Source organism: Maylandia zebra, linkage group LG4 (assembly GCF_041146795.1).
Source record: "Maylandia zebra isolate NMK-2024a linkage group LG4, Mzebra_GT3a, whole genome shotgun sequence".
In the NCBI taxonomy this organism is placed as follows: domain Eukaryota; kingdom Metazoa; phylum Chordata; class Actinopteri; order Cichliformes; family Cichlidae; genus Maylandia; species Maylandia zebra.
Window position 1 is genome coordinate 27,088,785 of NC_135170.1, and position 18,952 is coordinate 27,107,736.

At 36.7% G+C, this 18,952-nt stretch overlaps 1 protein-coding gene across 2 annotated transcripts; it reads left to right on the forward strand.

The window, feature by feature from the left end:
• The first annotated feature begins 7,043 nt into the window (after positions 1–7,043).
• Positions 7,044–18,458, forward strand: igfals (insulin-like growth factor binding protein, acid labile subunit). Of its 2 annotated transcripts, none has more exons than XM_076883326.1 (2): positions 7,044–7,258; positions 16,220–18,458. In XM_076883326.1, the coding sequence occupies exon 2, from the start codon at positions 16,225–16,227 to the stop codon at positions 17,959–17,961; it is 1,737 nt and encodes a 578-aa protein (XP_076739441.1). In that variant the 5' UTR covers positions 7,044–7,258; positions 16,220–16,224; the 3' UTR covers positions 17,962–18,458. The 2 variants fall into 2 exon arrangements, with proteins under 2 accessions (XP_076739441.1, XP_004552256.2); XM_004552199.3 differs by lacking the exon at positions 7,044–7,258 and adding an exon at positions 16,019–16,082.
• Positions 18,459–18,952: the final 494 nt, after the last annotated feature.

The following is an 18,952-nucleotide window of genomic DNA, read 5'->3' on the forward strand; positions in this document are numbered from 1 at the left end:
ATGCAGCAGTCTCAAAATTGCAAAGCTTCTGAAGCGTGATTGATTGGTAATTGGTAATTTATTTCAACATGTGAACAATATACAAGTACATTTAGAAAAGAAATGAGAGAAAAAAAATATACTATACAAATTACATACAAAAAAACCTTCTGATTAATTTACATGTTGAAAGGGAGTGGGAAGAAGTATACACTTATTTAATCCCACCCCTGTCCCATAAATTATCAGTGAATATTTAGTCAGCTTCCTTACTGATATAATTTGTAATAAAAATAGTGAACAGATTTCTGATATACTATATACTATAATATCACATCATGAATTTTTTGTTTGTTTGTTTTTAAATAGAGACATTCACTTAATTTAAATATTTTCCTTTTCTTTATAGATCGAGAAGATCATATTTTTATAACTCTTTTTGAACAGTTTTATGTTTGGATATTGCTTTAATTCCATATTCAGTTTGTTCCATAGTTTCACTCCTTGAACAGAAACACAAAAGCCTTTTCTTGTAGTACGTACCTTCATTGTTTTGAAGTTACAAAAACCCCTTAAATTATAACTTCCTTCTTTCAAAAAAAACATACTCTGAATATTACCTGGCAGTTCTTTATTTTTTGCTTTGAATAGAATTTGTGCTGTTTGGAATTTCACTATATCGTCAATTTTCAATATTTCAGACTGCAAAAATAGTGAGTTTGTATGTTCCCTATAACCTGCATTGTGGATGATTCGAATTGCTTTTTTTTGAAGAGTAAAAAGTGAATGTAATGTGGTTTTATAGTTATTGCCCCAGACCTCTGCACAATAGCTTAAGTATGGTGAAACCAGTGAAAACAGTAGAGAATATGAAGTGATGTTCTGTCGAATACCTGTTTTGCCTTGTTTAGTACTGCAATGCTTCGTGATACTTTGGAATGAATATATCTTACGTGAGCTCTCCAGTTAAGTTTTTCATCTATTATTACCCCCAGAAATTTATTTTCACTGACTCTTTCAATATCAACACCATTTATTTGAATCTTTGCATTTGTATTTAAACTACTATTTCCAAATAACATAAGTTTAGATTTATTCAAATTTAATGATAATTTGTTTTTATCAAGCCAGAACTTCACTTTACTTATTTCATTAGTCATATCCTCCAATAAATTCTGCAGATCATCACCAGAGCAAAAAATGTTTGTATCGTCAGCAAAGAGAACCATTTTTAATACTTTGGACACTTTACAGATGTCGTTAATGTACAAGTTGAAGAATTTTGGACCCAAAACTGACCCTTGGGGTACACCACAAGCAATGTCCATACATAAGGAGCAACCACCATTTATTTTCACAAACTGCTTTCTGTCACTTAAATAACTCCGGACCCAATCTAAAACTACCCCTCTGACACCATAACGTTCCAGTTTTCTTATTAATATATCATGATCTGTAGTGTCAAAGGCCTTTGTCAAGTCTATGAATAACCCAGCCACATATTGCTTTTTGTCTATGGAATTTGTGATGTATTCTATTGAATCTAATAGTGCCGATGATGTTGATCTGCTTGATCTGAATCCATACTGACTCTCAGTGAGTAGTTTATGTTTATCTATAAATTTTTCCAGTCTGTTTTTAAACAGTTTTTCAAGAACTTTTGAGAATTGAGGTAGTAAAGAGACAGGCCTGTAGTTTGTGAAATGGTGTTTGTTTCCAGATTTGTATAGAGGTATAACTTTTGCTATTTTCATTCTGTCTGGAAATCGACCAGTTTGAAATGATAAATTACAGATGTATGTAAATGGTTTTATAATAGCCTCAATGACTCTTTTAACCACTATCATATCAATATCATTACAATCCAAAGATTTGTGATTTTTACATTTTTTGACAATTTCAAGAACTTCATTTTCATCAACGGCTGTGAGAAACATAGAATATGGATTTCTGTCAATCAGTGTATCGGGTTTTTCCTGTGCTTTCCCAGGATGAGTGATTGTTCTTGCTAAATTTGGTCCAGCAGTTACAAAGAATTCATTGAGACTATTTGCCACAACATCCATATTGTATTCTTCATGGTCATTACAAATGAAATACTTGGGATAGTTCTTTTGTCCAGTCCCACATTTTATAACACTGTTCAGGATTTCCCATAATCTTTTATTATTATTTCTATTTATATCTAATTGCTTCTTATAGTATTCCTTTTTACTAAATCTAAGTATATTAGTTAACCTATTTTTATATCTTTTGTATCTGATTTCAGCATCTTTAGTTCTCGTTCTTAAGAACTCTCTGTATAGAGCATTTGTAATTCCTATCATAGATTGTAAAAATTGGAAGATGGTCACTTATGTCGTTAATCAGGAGTCCACTTACAGTCTTATTTTCAATGTCATTTGCAAAAATGTTGTCTATGAGAGTTGCACAATGTGATGTAATCCTGGTAGGTCTAGTAATTTTAGGGAATAGATTCATACAGTGCATTGTGTTTATAAATTCCTCAGTGGTTTTATGTTTATTTGGGTTTAGCAAATCAATATTGAAGTCTCCACAAATGAAAACTTTTTTGCGAGCTATTTCAATAAATGTTTCTTCTATCCAGTCTTTAAATGTCTCAATCAGTGATCATCGAACAATCAAGCGTTTCATTCAAAATAGTCAACAGGGTCGCAAGAAGCGTGTGGAAAAACCAAGGCGCAAAATAACTGCCCATGAACTGAGAAAAGTCAAGCGTGCAGCTGCAAAGATGCCACTTGCCACCAGTTTGGCCATATTTCAGAGCTGCAACATCACTGGAGTGCCCAAAAGCACAAGGTGTGCAATACTCAGAGACATGGCCAAGGTAAGAAAGGCTGAAAGACGACCACCACTGAACAAGACACACAAGCTGCTACGTCAAGACTGGGCCAAGAAATATCTCAAGACTGATTTTTCTAAGGTTTTATGGACTGATGAAATGAGAGTGAGTCTTGATGGGCCAGATGGATGGGCCCGTGGCTGGATTGGTAAAGGGCAGAGAGTTCCAGTCCGACTCAGACGCCAGTGGAGGTGGAGTACTGGTTTGGGCTGGTATCATCAAAGATGAGCTTGTGGGGCCTTATCGGGTTGAGGATGGAGTCAAGCTCAACTCCCAGTCCTACTGCCAGTTCCTGGAAGACACCTTCTTCAAGCAGTGGTACAGGAAGAAGTCTGCATCCTTCAAGAAAAACATGATTTCCATGCAGGACAATGCTCCATCACACGCGTCCAAGTACTCCACAGCGTGGCTGGCAAGAAAGGGTATAAAAGAAGAAAAACTAATGACATGGCCTCCTTGTTCACCTGATCTGAACCCCATTGAGAACCTGTGGTCCATCATCAAATGTGAGATTTACAAGGAGGGAAAGCAGTACACCTCTCTGAACAGTGTCTGGGAGGCTGTGGTTGCTGCTGCACGCAATGTTGATGGTGAACAGATCAAAACACTGACAGAATCCATGGATGGCAGGCTTTTGAGTGTCCTTGCAAAGAAAGGTGGCTATATTGGTCGCTGATTTGTTTTTGTTTTGTTTTTGAATGTCAGAAATGTATATTTGTGAATGTGGAGATGTTATATTGGTTTCACTGGTAAAAATAAATAATTGAAATGGGTATGTATTTGTTTTTTGTTAAGTTGCCTAATAATTATGCACAGTAATAGTCACCTGCACACACAGATATCCCCCTAAAATAGCTAAAACTAAAAACAAACTAAAAACTACTTCCAAAAACATTCAGCTTTGATATTAATGAGTTTTTTGGGTTCATTGAGAACATGGTTGTTGTTCAATAATAAAATTATTCCTCAAAAATACAACTTGCCTAATAATTCTGCACTCCCTGTACACACTTACACCTCTTAATCTTTGACTTCCAGTCCCACTGTCATATATTTGATGATCAACTGTAAATGGTATTATTGCAAAGTGGAAGTGTTTAGGAACCACAGCAGCTTGACCAGAGTTGGGGTTGTAAAGTGTGGAGGCATACATTGTGTAAAAGTCACCAACGTTCTGCTGACTCAATAGCAGGAGAGCTCTAAACCTGGGTTTAAGTGCCCCAGCATTTTAGTCCACAAAGTAAATCCTTTTGCTGTTCACTCTTCTTTTCACTTAATTCAATCCATCCTGCACAAGTTACTGTTTACAGTTTGCATTTCTATCAAAACTTGAGTGTTAACAAGCCTCTGGGAGCTCTGTCATTTACTTGAAAATGCCAGGAGACATTTGTTAATTAGCAAATCATGTTTCCTTCCACCAATGTGATTCCCTCTGGAAATTAAATCAGCACAATAACCTAATTCAGTCAGATAAAAGGGCACAGCTATGGTGAGAAAAAACTTCAGCAATGACATAAAAAGAAAAAAAACTGCATGCTTTTTCAAACATGAAATAATGCAACAACAGTCCATCCACAGGGGAGAAAAGTACATTTCAGTTCGAACTTGCAAACAGGCAAATGCATTGGAGTAAAAAATTAAGTATGCCAAAGGTTTTAACTCAGAGAATCATCTACAAGTCAACCACTATAACATAGTTTTATAGTTCTGCTTACACAAACCCACATGTTGGGAAGAATATCTACTTTAAAAAAAAAACATGTTGGGAAGAATTAAAATTGGGCAGCGACAGAGTTGAATAAAACCTCAAGCAGAAATACAAATAGATGCGTATGGTTTATCTTTCTTGTGGTATGCAGATAAAAGAAATGTTCAGCTTTCTTCACCGAAAAAAGTGGGTGTGAAAAACAAAATGCTTATTATCTCACATACAACTCAAATGTCATTAAGTTCAATTTATTTTAGAGGTCTTTTCTTAAATATCTGCTTAATTTTAAAGTCATTTTTTGGCATTCTCTAACTGAGAAACCAAAATAATTCACTCAATAATTCCCATCATTTTTATCAATCATTACTCATAACAGTAACAGTACACCAGCTTCTAGCTATAATCACACAGAGTAGAGTGCATATTTTCAACATGAGTGGTAACAATGTTTCAGTCCTTTACAAAAACTACTCAGCTATCAGAACTTCATCTTTTGGGCTATGTCCTCAGAGAAGTCATCAGCATCACCAAAGCCCTGGTGTTCATATCGATTTCTTTTTTGCTTTGATTGTGTAATTTAAAATACAGCTGTGCAGGCTAACTACTCTATAAGACATTCACTGAAAAACAAATCTTTGCTTCAACAGCTTCAACAGATCTTCCTCAAAACATTTTAGAAAAGTATTAGTGGAATATAAAATGACTAAAAATAAATTCATAAAGAAAATAATCCTGCATAAAAAAAGTTAGCTGTGCATTAAACACACAGTATAGTGAAACCTTTATAAATCCACTTTAACATAATGCTGGCAATACAAGTATCCAGTGTGTTGTAGAGGAGGGGCCTTAACACATTAACATTAGAAAAATCTTGTTTTTCCCCCAATAAAATGATATTTATTTGAATTAGTTTCACTTCATATTTGTTATCTGATTTTCTAATCAAAAATCACCAGCAATGTAATAAAAAATAGATTTTTACCACTTTTAATAGGAAAGGAAAGAACAGACTCATGGCCCAAACTATATGTTGACCATGCAGCATTTTGACTTTATAGCATCCATCACCAAAATAATGAAAACCTGTTTAGGGTTAGATTAACATCCACATGTTTTTTTTTACATATCTACTGAGGGTTAACTCAAAACAACTATGAGGCCAAATGCATGCGTGCAACTTCAGCTTTGTGTAGCACGTGACAACAACCTAACCAGAATCCTAAAAAAAGTCAGTGGCGACTCAATGAATGCATCAAAAAAGCTTATCCGATATTACTGTTCAGGATAGTGACATCAGCAGGCAACGTTCAGAATAAGTACTTTTAGACTATCTGATTAGTAACTGTTAGTATCTAAGGTCACACTAGCATATTCGCAGAATCTTGACTAAGACCCTCTTCTCATGTGATAATTTTCAACCTTATCATCAAGCTCACCAACAACAGGCTAATAGAACAGTTGACTGATGGTTTGAAACAGACTTACTCAGGTGCTCTGTGTGGCTTCAGCAGCAGACAAAAGACGCAATTATAAGAATGCAATTATACAATGAATGGATTGTGTAAGCCCTCTCTGCTTCCACACCAGTAGTGATACAATTCTTGGGGTTCATGAAATGTGCATTGCTGGACTAAAGGGAAGTTTAACATGTCTTATTCAATTACTCAGTTGATTTGACTTCTGACTGCAGAATCGGTTCCCATAACAATTACATGCATGAGGACATACATACAGTCATACATATCTTTTATGCGCACAGTAAACAGAGAGGAACTGTGCCAGTTTTTTTCCCTTGTGACTGCAATAAAAATAGGAGCCCAGTGAGAAGCTTCAGATGACAAGCTGTCGAGATTTCATAGTCGCTGACATGACAAAGTGAACAGGCTGCATATTCTGCTGCAGATGCATTCAATATGAGCTGATGCTTTTTAAAAAAAACAGCTGATAACTACCTTTTATGAGTCATAAAGTGAGGAAATGTGGGCGATTTCTGTATTTACAGGAAAATGCACTTGTGGCATTTAAATGAATACAATTGGTGTTTTTTAAGCAACAGCAATACAGTGAAGGTGTTCTTTGGTTTGATGTACCTGGAGGGCTGAGGCATTTTGAAATATGCTACACTATAGTTAAGTATTTATAGGTTCAGTTTAAAGAGCATTACAATACCAGTAGATGTTTACTGGAGTATTGTTCTCATGACAATTCCTTAATGCAAAGAAGTCATGCAGCATTTCTAATGAAAAGGCAGCTATATTAATTGAGAAAGGCCAGAAAAGATCACAACACATTCAGCTGTGCTGCAGCCAAGCTAGACGTTAAACGAGGAAGAAATTTCCAATTGCAAAGCAACTTAGCCTAGATTGTTGTGGAGCAAATGAAACAGCACAATCTGAGACTTTCTGAAGGGAGGTACACAGAGATTAGGAATGTGGAGCTCCTCTGAGAGATGCCTAGACAGCAGACAGAGACACAGGGAAGTCTTTCCTCTAGCTCAAGTCAAAAGAAAGGTCATTGTGTTATTTTGGGGATAGGCACAGTTGAGATACTCTGATTACCTCAGAGAAGCAATGCAAAACCTTTGGAGTTTGTGATAACTTGGGTTCATAGTGTTTTACCTTACTAATGAAAGTTGCTTTATTTCAGCTCCTCTACCAAATTTTGGGTGTTGTATTCCTGCACACTGAAGATTTGATTCAATCATAACGGTGAGTGCTGCTGTTTATGTTTTTTGTGCATAAAAGTAAGATAACATAATGATATCAGTGTGAACGTAATAATTGTAAATTCATTAATTTACCTAAAAGTTAAGATTTCACTAAATATGGAATTAACTGTATTATAAATGCATACTTGTGTTGTGCTTTCATGAAGATTTAAATACAGTTTTCTATCAGCCTTCTTCGTTTGTCCTACAGAGATTTACAAGACTTACAAGAACCATTTTAGTTCTTTAATCCTCAAAGACCAGATTGCTTTTTCTTTACTCCAGTATTTTAGTATTCTACTCCAGTATTCTTGCTTGTCATCTACTAAGAGATTTCAGTCAATCCAAAGAAAAGCATACGTGTGACTGTGAGATAAGTACACCTGGACCTCCTGTGTTGTTTGCGTGTTGGTCCCAAGTCACATATGAAATTCTAAGGAAAGTAAGTTTAAAAATATTACAGCTTTAAGATTTATATTTGATCGTTTGTTTCCCCACCTGTCCTTCAAACCTTGCTTATCCTTGGACCCAGGAACTGCCAAACCACTCCAGGTCCTTTTGGAATCCTTTTACAGACAGATTCCTTTTATTGTAGGGTCTACCTTACAATATAAAGAACATATAATTTTTTTTATAGTTTGTTACTTCTGAGCTTGAGTTGTTCCTCAGTTTGGGTGCACTTTAAATGGGCCAAGTCATTGCTGTAAAGGTAAAAGAGACACAAAAAGAAGCTTGGACTTTAAAAGTCCCTCTATTTCTGTTCAGCCATGTCTAACAATACCCTCTTGTACTTCAGCTGTAAGCACAGCAATTTTTAAGCATCTACAGAAACCATTTTATTTCTGAAATCTCTCCTTGAATGTACCCATGACACTTAAAAAACAAAAAACAAAATGAAGTCCTTTGGAAGCAATCTACCCTAATTGCATACTTAATAATAAATTGCAAATTATGAATCTAGCAATTATGTAAAATGAGAGTAAATGTAAATGTACATAAACTTAGAGCACTTGAAAATGTGTCTGATCCTCTGCGGAGTGCTTAGTTAATCAAGAAATGGCACAGAGAGGGGAGTGACAACTGAGAGCAAGCTGATGAATTTCAAAGTCCTCTGCAGCTTAATAATATCAGTGACTTTGAAAATGAATGCTTGGGAACCCTTTGGTTCACAAGAAAATTAAACCGGCTCCCAAATTATTCTGCAAGCTCAATCAAGGCATTCATCGATCCATTTTCTTAACCATTATTCCAACGAGGGTTGTAGAGGGGTTGGAACCTTTTTTTTTAGCTAACACTGAGCAAGAGGTGGAGTACACGCCATCACGAATTCTGTAAAATCAGCCAAGGCTACATGCTATTGTGTTTTATTTCATGGTTTACTTTTCCACTTGTACTAAAATTCAAACTTTCCAATAATTTGACATACTACCTTCAACACAACTCAATTCTGAATTGCACGCGGCCCATTAACATATATCTACTTACAAAGCTTTTCTGTCACCTGCAAAGACATCTTGTGTGTCTTTATGAGTTGCTCACAAAATATCATACCTCTCAAATATCTAACCTCATTAATTAAATGCCATTTCATGTACTGTTCAATCTAATGACAATGTAAATGAATGCCTAAATGAAGCAGGTAGTTACAGTAATGCAAAAGCCACCCTTGTCATTTATGTCTAAACTGATATACTGCCGTCACTTTAACACACTGACAAAGCTAGCAATGATATGTACCCCATTTCTGCAAAGTCCTCTGCAGCTTAATAGTATGGACTTAAAAATGTCATATGATGTATTAATTTAATTTCCTTCATTTCTGTGTCAGCTGATCTTTTTTCCATTTACTGGTGGCAGTTCATTCGGGTTGCAGACATGGCATATCATTTTTAGGTCCTTTTGTGCTCGGAGACAGGCTTCACCTCTTTATCTCATTTCTTTCTTTCACACCCGTTCCATGAAAGGTTTCTCACCTTTGCTTTGGCAGCCTCACAAAAGTCCTCTGTGATGGTTAAGCAGCAAAGTCACATAATAGACCCAGCACTATAAAATTCTTGACTTTATTTTGAAATGTAGCAGGCCATCCTTAGAGCAAAATTAAAAAACAAACAAACAAAATAACATATCAGCCAACTTCTATTGATCCACACACTTAGAAAGGGAATTTATTTTGATGATAATTTATATTTTAATTCCCTACAGTTCGCTCTAAGAGTTAAAGAAAACAAAACAAAGATATTTCACTGCATGCATATGAAATAAGAAGGAGAAAACCCGCGTCCCTACACTGCTCATTAACAATAAGTGACAGCAGCCCATTACAGTAACAATTCTCTTTCAGGAGAGAAACAAAGCTAGAAAATTACAGCCCCAATAAAACAAGACGGGAAAAAGCAGCTTTATATTTCTCCAGAGGAGCATAGCAGTTGGCAGAATTCAAAAGGCAGAAACAGAACCCATGTTGTCAGCAAAAACGAGCTCTTCTGCAGTGAAACTACTGTTGGACTAGTTAATAATTCATTTATCCACTGTCTGTAAGGAATTCTGACTGTAAAGTAAATCTGAAGAAAAAGAAGCGCATGTTGCGAGTTTTTACCAATCTAAACTGCTTTGAGATGCTCTTAGTTTTTCCCAGTAATCCCAGAATAACATCTCTTTATCCAGACATTAGGCAATTCAACTGCTGAGGCCCAGTTATTAAAGTTTTAAATAAAGTAGTAATGGATTGTTTTGGAATTAACCTCTTTATTTGATGAGGTGCCACTATTTTGGGGCCTGAAAAAAAGTTCAAATCAATGGGCCGTTTTGGTTGCTTTGTTTCAAGAAAGACCTCAAGGATGGTCTATGGGCTTGTTAATAGTATAAAGACATACTACGTTTCCTTATATGAAGGGCATACTAAAAGTGAGTATATTCACTCTGAAATGATTAGCATGCTGCACAGCTGTATCACAACAAGAAGGTCTTTGTTTTAGCTCTGCAATGGATTGGCAAACAATGTAGAATCTTGCCTTTTACCCTTTAAAGCCCTCTCATGGCTGTATGATAAAGCCAAAGTGATATCTATGTGCTATAAGCTGTCTAAGAAAAGGAACTATTAAAATATTTCCATTGTCCCATAGGCACAGTGTTATTTTTTTTATTATTGACCTACACTTCTATCCACATTTATACACTCTACTGCCTTAAATGTAGAGCAGGAGCTGCGGGCTACAGACTGCTAACACAAAACCAGTTCTATTGTCTTGCCCTGACACACATTTTTGACTTGACCTACGTACAAAGACAGGAGTAGATAGAAAAGCATCTTACGTGTTTTACCACTTCAGGAATATATATTGTTTATAAACTGTAGACGACCACTGAAGCATCTCAACATTGTTGTTGAAGATTAAACAAAAGGCATGTCAGGAAAGTTTGCAGGACCAACTGAAAGAAGGAAACTGCCACGCGTGAAGGTTTCTTACTGTAGTGTGACAGGTCCAAAGATATAGTAAATGTCACAATAGCGATGAGGACTTGAACGAGAGAGACAGTGCAAAGAGTTTTTGTTGTTAAGAAGTATGAAGATAAGAATGTAGAATTCTTTTCAAGGATGCAGTACAGGAAATTGTTTGATTCTGGCAGAAAGCTTTGAAAGGCGCCAATTTCACTGTCAATTGGAGAACTGATGTGACATGCACAAACACGCTGCTAAAGTTGCTGAGTAAAGGTAAAGTTTTGGCATTTTTTAGGGAAATGTCTCCTCAAAAAAATGAACATGAACTACCAGAAGACACTCTCCATTAATAATAGCATGTAGGAAAAAAAACACAATCAAGATCGGGTCTGCGGCAACTTTTCAAAGCCAACTTTTAGGAAGCATGCCGAAATTGCAGACAAGCCGACAACTAACATTAGACAAAGGAGATCAATGATATGTCACTATTAATGTTGCTCCACCTGCGTCTGGCCCACAGGCCTCCAAAATTGGACCACAATACAAGTGAACCCACTGCAAATCAAATCCATACCCTTCAAACAGCATTCACCAATGCATTTGAAAGGGAGGTTATTACAAAGTCCTTATAATGTTTGATATGTAGCTTTATTAGTAATATATAAAATAGCTAATATACCTTTATATTTCCATTTTTGGGTTACGCTGGTCACATGAAGTTGCATTTACTCATGTGAAGATAAAAAAAAGGTATAAATGAAGAAAAAAATGAATGAGAGACCTAAATGAAGCTTCAGATTATCTGCATTTCTACAGGGATTCAGGAGCTGCTTTTCTTCCCTCCTCTCAATGAGATCCAGGTCTCTTCCCAGTTGCCTAATTCACACAGACATTAGTGTTTGGTTGTGTCTCTTTCACCTGTCTTCTTCAACTGACATTGTCTAGCTGTTTCAGTTTCATCCTGGATCCCCTGAGCATAGCTAAATGGGCAGGATGACAGTGAGGGGAAAAAAATGAGAGCGTTTCAATGGAGTTTCATTTCAATTCAGAGCTTTTTCTTTGATGATATATAAATTGACATGTGTGATAGCAGTTTACTATAAATCAATTTAATCCTGAAGTAGCCAAACTATTTTTTCACCTTGTCAGGATTCTTGTCTATCACTGCAAAACATTTTCTTTCTTTAATAAATAGAAATAGAAGGGCATCAGGTGTAAAAAAAGCAACAAAAAAAAGCATTTAAATAAAAATAAAAAGCATTTAAATAAAAGCTTTTGCAGCAATAAATCTTTAAGTACTCGAGGTCTGCTAGCCAAGGTTTACTGCAAGGCATTCATTATAATGTTAGATAAAATATACTTGTCGCATCTTGTACATATTGACAACAGTTCTAACCAAAAACCTCATTTGGATTCATGACTCTATCAGACCTCTTACCCCTGATTTTCAGTCTAAGCCTCGTCTAATCTGGTATACATAAACTTTTGTTTCATTTCCCTTCCTTAAGGATGGCTTCTTGACAGCCACCCTTGACATTAGATGGATCAGCTAAAGCCTGTGATTCATCTCTCACGTCATGTGTCTGGTTTCTTGCTTGATCATTTCTATTTCTATGGACATAATGTTCAGATACTGTTCATCTGCTGTACACATTCATTTAGGTCTGATACTTTTCAGCAAATAGCTCTTTAGAAATCACCTTGTTGGTGCAAAAATACAATTTTATATATGTCAGAGTGTGTTATCTTAAACTAAATATATGGGAACAAAGTATATTTTTGTAACAGGCGGCATGTAAAAAAGCATAGATAGGCATTCGATTGGCTATGGCAGCATACATCCAACGGTTACAATGTTACAATAGAAATCTAATCTGGGTCCTCAGCTGCATGATTTGGTCACATCATCACAGTCAATTACCAAAAAATGGCCAGTTCCAGCAGATTCCAGATGTGGACACTGAGTCATTGAATTCTCTTTCCTCCTTGAAAGCAGCAAGTTGACTGTGAGCCCTGGGTGTTATTAATAGCCACTGCAGGGGTGTTGAGGGTCTTTTTACTGTCAAAGGGTGAGGTGGCAGCGCTTTCAGAGCAGTACTGAACCAAAGGCAACTGAACAATGATTTAAACTCAGATAAAACACGTTTCTCTTTTATTAATTTGTTTTTAAAATGTAAAGGGAGGAGTGCAACAATCGACCAGAGGATGGCAGTGTTGACTGTCACTCCATATGAAGCTCTTATATATGTTTATCGTTATGTGTCGCTCCAACTTTAATCAGAGACAAATCAAACAATTTGGGTCACTAAAGTCTCTCCACTTCCCTAATAGCAGATTATAAGAATAAGAAAAGAGATCAGTTATTTAACCTTTCTTTAGTAGTAAAAAGTTATTTCCCTGTTACAGCAACAGAGCACAGAAATGAAAGTGCTCCTTTTGGCTGTTTTCCACTGTGTTATGTGCAACAGATGAGAGCAGCAGGAGGGTCCAACATTATTCATGTCCTGAGGCCCACTACAGCAGCACAGGAGGAGTAATCTTTGGTTTTACAGCTTTTTTTTTTTCTTCTTCTTTTGATAGAGCTATTTCTTCACCGAAGTTACTACATTCAGCTGGTTTTTATGTACTTCTCTTAGACTCGTTTTAGAATTCTGGTGGTTTTTGTCTGTCATTGCTTTTCTAAAATGAAGCAGTTAATACCGCACACAGTCTTTTTAGTGTTGGCTTGTCACATAGCGTTTTATGTTTGAAAAGACAACAAGATAAGTTGTGTGGTTTCAAAGGTGAATCAGCTTGGACTGTGAATTGAATACCAGCCAATTAAACAAAAAAACACAGAGAAAAAACAAAGTACTAAAGTCTGAGTCATAATCACTTTAACAAGCACAGCAACAAATTTTCATCTTCACTTGCTAAATAGGCATGTTTAATTGTTTTTTACTGTGATGTTGAAAAAGTGTAGGTCATTGGATGGGATGAGAGTGACTAGATATATGTGTTTTACTGTTAATGATGTACAATAGACAGATAGATGGACAGGCAATGTAGAATAGTATATATTTCCAAAACAGTTAAACCTAATAAAAATCCCTGAAAACCCAGTTCAGTTTAAACTTGTATGATTTCTGTATCCAGATAATGACAAAAGTCTAAGTTAAACAGGCCTAACATAGCTGCAGCAGGATAAGCCTGTGTGTTCATTAGCTACAGTGTATGTGTTCTAATACTTTATCTCTCTAACTGGCAATCTCAATTATTGGCAGAGTAGCAGAATTAATATTAGTTTTAACTCGGATCAGCATCCAGCTGCTTAATTTAGATTGACTTCTTGCTTTCTAGCCAATTTATCTGCTGCTAAACAATTAAAAAAATGTATATAGAGTTATTTGAGAAAATTATTCTTCCTTAAACAAGACAAAGCCCAGTCAAAATACTACAACCACAGCGACAGGCTTTCCCGCTCACTATTAAGATGCCTCTCCTCCACCAAGTGAGCTCATAGCAACCGACCAAGCTGGAAACCTCTGTGTATGCCACAGAAGGAGCCAATCAGAGGTGTTTGTCAGCGATGCAAAAATCAAAGAACAGCTCGCTGCAGCAGCCATTCTCCAAGTTTTTTTTTCTTTTCATGTCATTTAAAAGAAAAAAAAGAAAGAAATTGACTTCAGAACGAGAAAGCTGCTTTCCACGGTTGATCTAGTGAAGCCTAGAAAGACACAGCAAAATCCATAGATCTGCTTATCGCTGCTGCTCATACTCTATTAAGCATTAACCATTTTGGTTAGTATAGGAAAGGCTTCCACAGATGAAGACAGTGCTGTTTGACCAAGATTAAAACAGCAAACCAGCAGTGCTCTCTACTGGCAAGAGAACGTTTTAATGCTGTTTATCTCTGTACACTCTGCAGCCTTTATCAGAGTTGCAGGCATGACAAAGGTTTCAGTCAGGACACATGATCCTTTCATATGAGAAATATGGAGTGCATTTCTTTTCAGCGTGGGACATAAAAATATTATTATATACCTAAAAAACGATGTGTAAACTCTAACTTTGTGCCACATGTATTAATCAATACAAATGTCTATTAAAGATCATTTAAAAATGTGTATTTTAGATCAAATATAAAATAAGACTACAATACACACACCAAGCTCCATCTGATTTAGATGAATGCTGGAATAAACATAACTATCACTGATATTAACATATAAATCTGCCAGATGTAATTATCAACAACTGAAGAAGGCTGTGCTGCACATCACGTACACTTCTTAACAGATAATATTTTGCCTATTTGTGGAATGCAGCAGTGGACAATATTTAGCAAATAGTCACTATATATGTAATATAATGTGTCTTCATATTGTTAAAAATTCAGTGTTGGAAAATCACCCAATTAAATTAAATCAAATGAATGAGTAAGCACACAGTACTATCTAGATTTGCTTGGCCTTCAGAGCTTTAGCATGGTTCTCTAAAGATCTCAGATATGAGGAAAAAGAGCAAACACAAAGTTAGTCATTACAGCCATTGATAAGGAAATTGACCTCTGGAACTGACCCCATCCTACATCATGTGAATGAAGCATTTCTGGCACTGCTGTCAGTTTCTATGTCACATGCAGCTTTTGTCAAAACACATACATCTTAATTTTTTTCAAATATAACAGCTTTGTTCCAAAAGTATTGTTCAATAACAGATGACAAAATGTTATTGCATATTTAATATGCATATGATGTATGCTTCCAAGTTTAAGTTTGGAAGTGAAATATATGTTCAGTCAGTTTATCCTTAGACAAATGTTCCTTTGATAATGGGTTACCTATAAGCAGGAAAAAAAACAAAAAAAAACTGAAAAACGTCATAAATTCAGTCAATGGCTCAGTGCACTGTGTAATCTTATCTCTTTAACACTGTATCTCAGTTAAAATCTACAGTAAATGCACTCAGTGGCATGACTCTGCCAGCCACCTGGGCTGACAATATTTTAGAAAGCTTACAAAGAAATGAGATACATAAAAAGAGAAATTTCAGCACAGCAAAAACCGCAGAGAGGAATGGAAAGTCTAAAATATTCTCATTTTGCAGACTTTGTTATTATTATGCTATTATTATGACACTGAAATGATCAGTATTGATGCTGGGAAGAAAGGTTTAGAAAGCCCAACTGAAAATTCTAAGAAAAAGTACATGAATAAATGTACTTACTAACAACTCTGACGGAAATGAATGGGTTAATGGTGCAGAAAAAGTAGACCTGACCAAAAAAAAAAAAAAGAAGCTTGGGGGCTTGGTGGACTTTTCATTCAACATACAGTTGCACAAGGATCAGTCATTCACTATTACACAGGTTGTCTGCCTTAAATCATGACCTCTGAAACTCAAGGTAAATCTTTTCTGGCCTTTAACTATTAACAATTTTATAATTTAATGTTTATTTCTTATTTCTTAACCATATTTTGCATTCTATAATGAATTTATGTATTACATTTTTATATTTACATGTTAATATTCTCTCCACAGCTAGTATGCAAATCATTGCTCTGATGGTAGTCTGGATATTGGGAACATCACTGGTGTTTCCACAGCCAGACACAGCAGCTACAGAGAAGGTGGCTGAAGATCCCATTCCCTGCTCTAAGGTGTGCACCTGTCAATACGATGATTTCATCTCGGAGCTCAACATGTACTGCAGTTTTCACAACTTCACACAAGTACCAACTGACATGCCACCATCCACTTATTCTCTCTGGCTGGATGGCAACCGGTTTACAACGCTCCCAGCCGCAGCTTTTCGGGATTTGACCAACCTGGACTTTTTAAATCTTCAGAATGGCCAGCTGACGACTATTGACCCTCAGGCTTTCAAGGGCCTTGGGTCACTAGCACATATGCACCTTGAGCGGAATCGCCTCCGGGTATTACCAGGTACAGTCTTCCAGAATACACCCAACCTTGCTTCACTTAGTCTGCATAACAACCAACTCAGTCGCATTGAGGAAAGACTGTTTGCAGGACTCTCACAAATGTGGCTTCTTAACCTAGGTTGGAACTCATTAACGGTCTTACCTGAGACAGCTTTCCATGACCTGCAAGGTCTGCGAGAGCTGATACTCGCAGGAAACAGACTTGCTTACTTGCAGCCACAGCTCTTTCAAAACCTTGGTGAGCTCAAAGAGTTAGATTTGACAGGAAATTACCTGAAGGTGATCAAAGCCAACGTGTTTCTTAAACTAACTAAACTGCAAAAGCTTTACCTGGGACAGAATCAGATTTTAACAGTGGTCCCCAGAGCTTTTGCAGGCATGAAGTCACTTAGATGGCTGGATCTGACAAACAATAAAGTGACTTCTCTACATGATGACACCTTCCTTGGCCTGCACAATCTCCATGTACTTCGCCTTTCTCACAACTCTATCACTGGAATTAGGCCTAGAACTTTCCGTGATCTGCAGTACCTAGAAGAACTAAGACTGAGTTACAACAGGATTAGAAATCTGGGGGATAGGATCTTCGAAGATCTTGGCCATTTAGAGGTCCTAGAACTAGAACACAATCAAGTGCAGGAAGCACACGTGGGGGCTTTCACAGGCCTCTCTCATGTGGCTGTCATTAACCTTTCTGGAAGCTGCTTCCGCACTCTTCCAGACCAAATGTTCAAAGGTCTGCCAAGGCTTCACAGCCTACATCTGGACAGAGGCTGCTTAACTAAGATAACAACTCAAGCTTTCAGAGGACTGTCTGGTTTAAGGAGGCTATTTCTGCAACGCAACAATATTTCTGTTGTGGAACACCAGAGTTTTGTGGATATGGTAGGCTTATCGGGACTTGATCTGAGTTCCAACAAGCTGGGTGCTCTCACCACCCATACATTCTCTGGCCTCAAGAATTTGGAGTACTTGCTGTTGTCCAACAATGAGTGTAGACAGTTTTTGCAAAATGGCACAAGGCAGATTCTTCCAAGGCTGCGCTACCTAGACTTGAGAGATAATGCCTTAACAAGCTTGGCCCCAGACTTCTCTGATAATATAGAAAAACTATTACTGTCTGGAAACAGGTGGAAATGTGACTGCAGCAACCTCCCACTTAGAAACTACGCGTTGAGGAAGTCACAGGTGATTCCTCGGCTAGTGGAGACCCACGCAGAAGGTGAAGAGCCTGATACGACAATCACCATATACAACAACATCACATGCACCAGCCCACCTCGCCTAGCAGGTCAGGACTTACGGGATGTGGACGGTGAACACTTCCAAAACTGCTAAGCTGCACTACAAAGACAGTTTTATGGAGCTGGTTGGTTAAAATTCTGCTATCAGCATTAGCATTTCAACATTGTAAATTACTTAAGTTTGATTTGAACATCAAAACTGCAATACTGAAATGTGTTTCATGTTCTTATATAGCTATTAACAGATAAGCTCCTGCCATCTCATGCTTTTACAGAAAATGCTATTTGTTTCTAAACATATCTGGATTCTCTTCAAAAGAAATCCCATGAAAACCAATATTCCTTTTGCTTCATTAGATATGTTAAATATGTGGTTGTGGTTGAATGTGATGACAGTTGGCAGATTGTCAACACTAGGAAAAACAAAATGTGATGCAGCAACTTCACAATGCTTTGTGACACATCAATTTATGTTAGTATTAGAGAGCATGATGGAATGTGAAGAGCTCAATTTGTAATACCTTTGCTGAAGTGCTTCATATGGATATGAGTTTGCCTGAGATATTTAATAAAACATTTCAAATGTGCAAATGTGGTTCATTGACTTTTGCTAAAATAGTTATAAAATGATCTGTAACACAGATAACTTAACTTTAGCACAGAACGTATTAAGATTATGATAAGGCCCGACAGTACTTTAATTGCAGTAATTTCAAGCAAAGTAAAATAATAATATTAATAATTATCATCATCATCATCATCATGGGCCTTTGAAATTTGAAGAAATGTTTGAACATGAATAACTCAAAACATTTCACAGATTAAATCCTGGCATTTTCACTGGCCTGGCTTACCACAAAAATGAAACAGGATCTGTAATTTGGAACAAATGCATCAAAAATGTCTGAGTATTGGTTAGTTAAAATTAGAAAAAACATCAAGCAATCCTGTAAAATCGTATGAAGGCCTTGAAATAGTAGGTATAGTATGGCTATGCACAGCACCTGTAGGGGTGTCCAAATTCATAGCCTGCAATGCATCCACCTGAGGACCCGGCCTTCGCGGTCTACGTGGGCCGGGTCCTC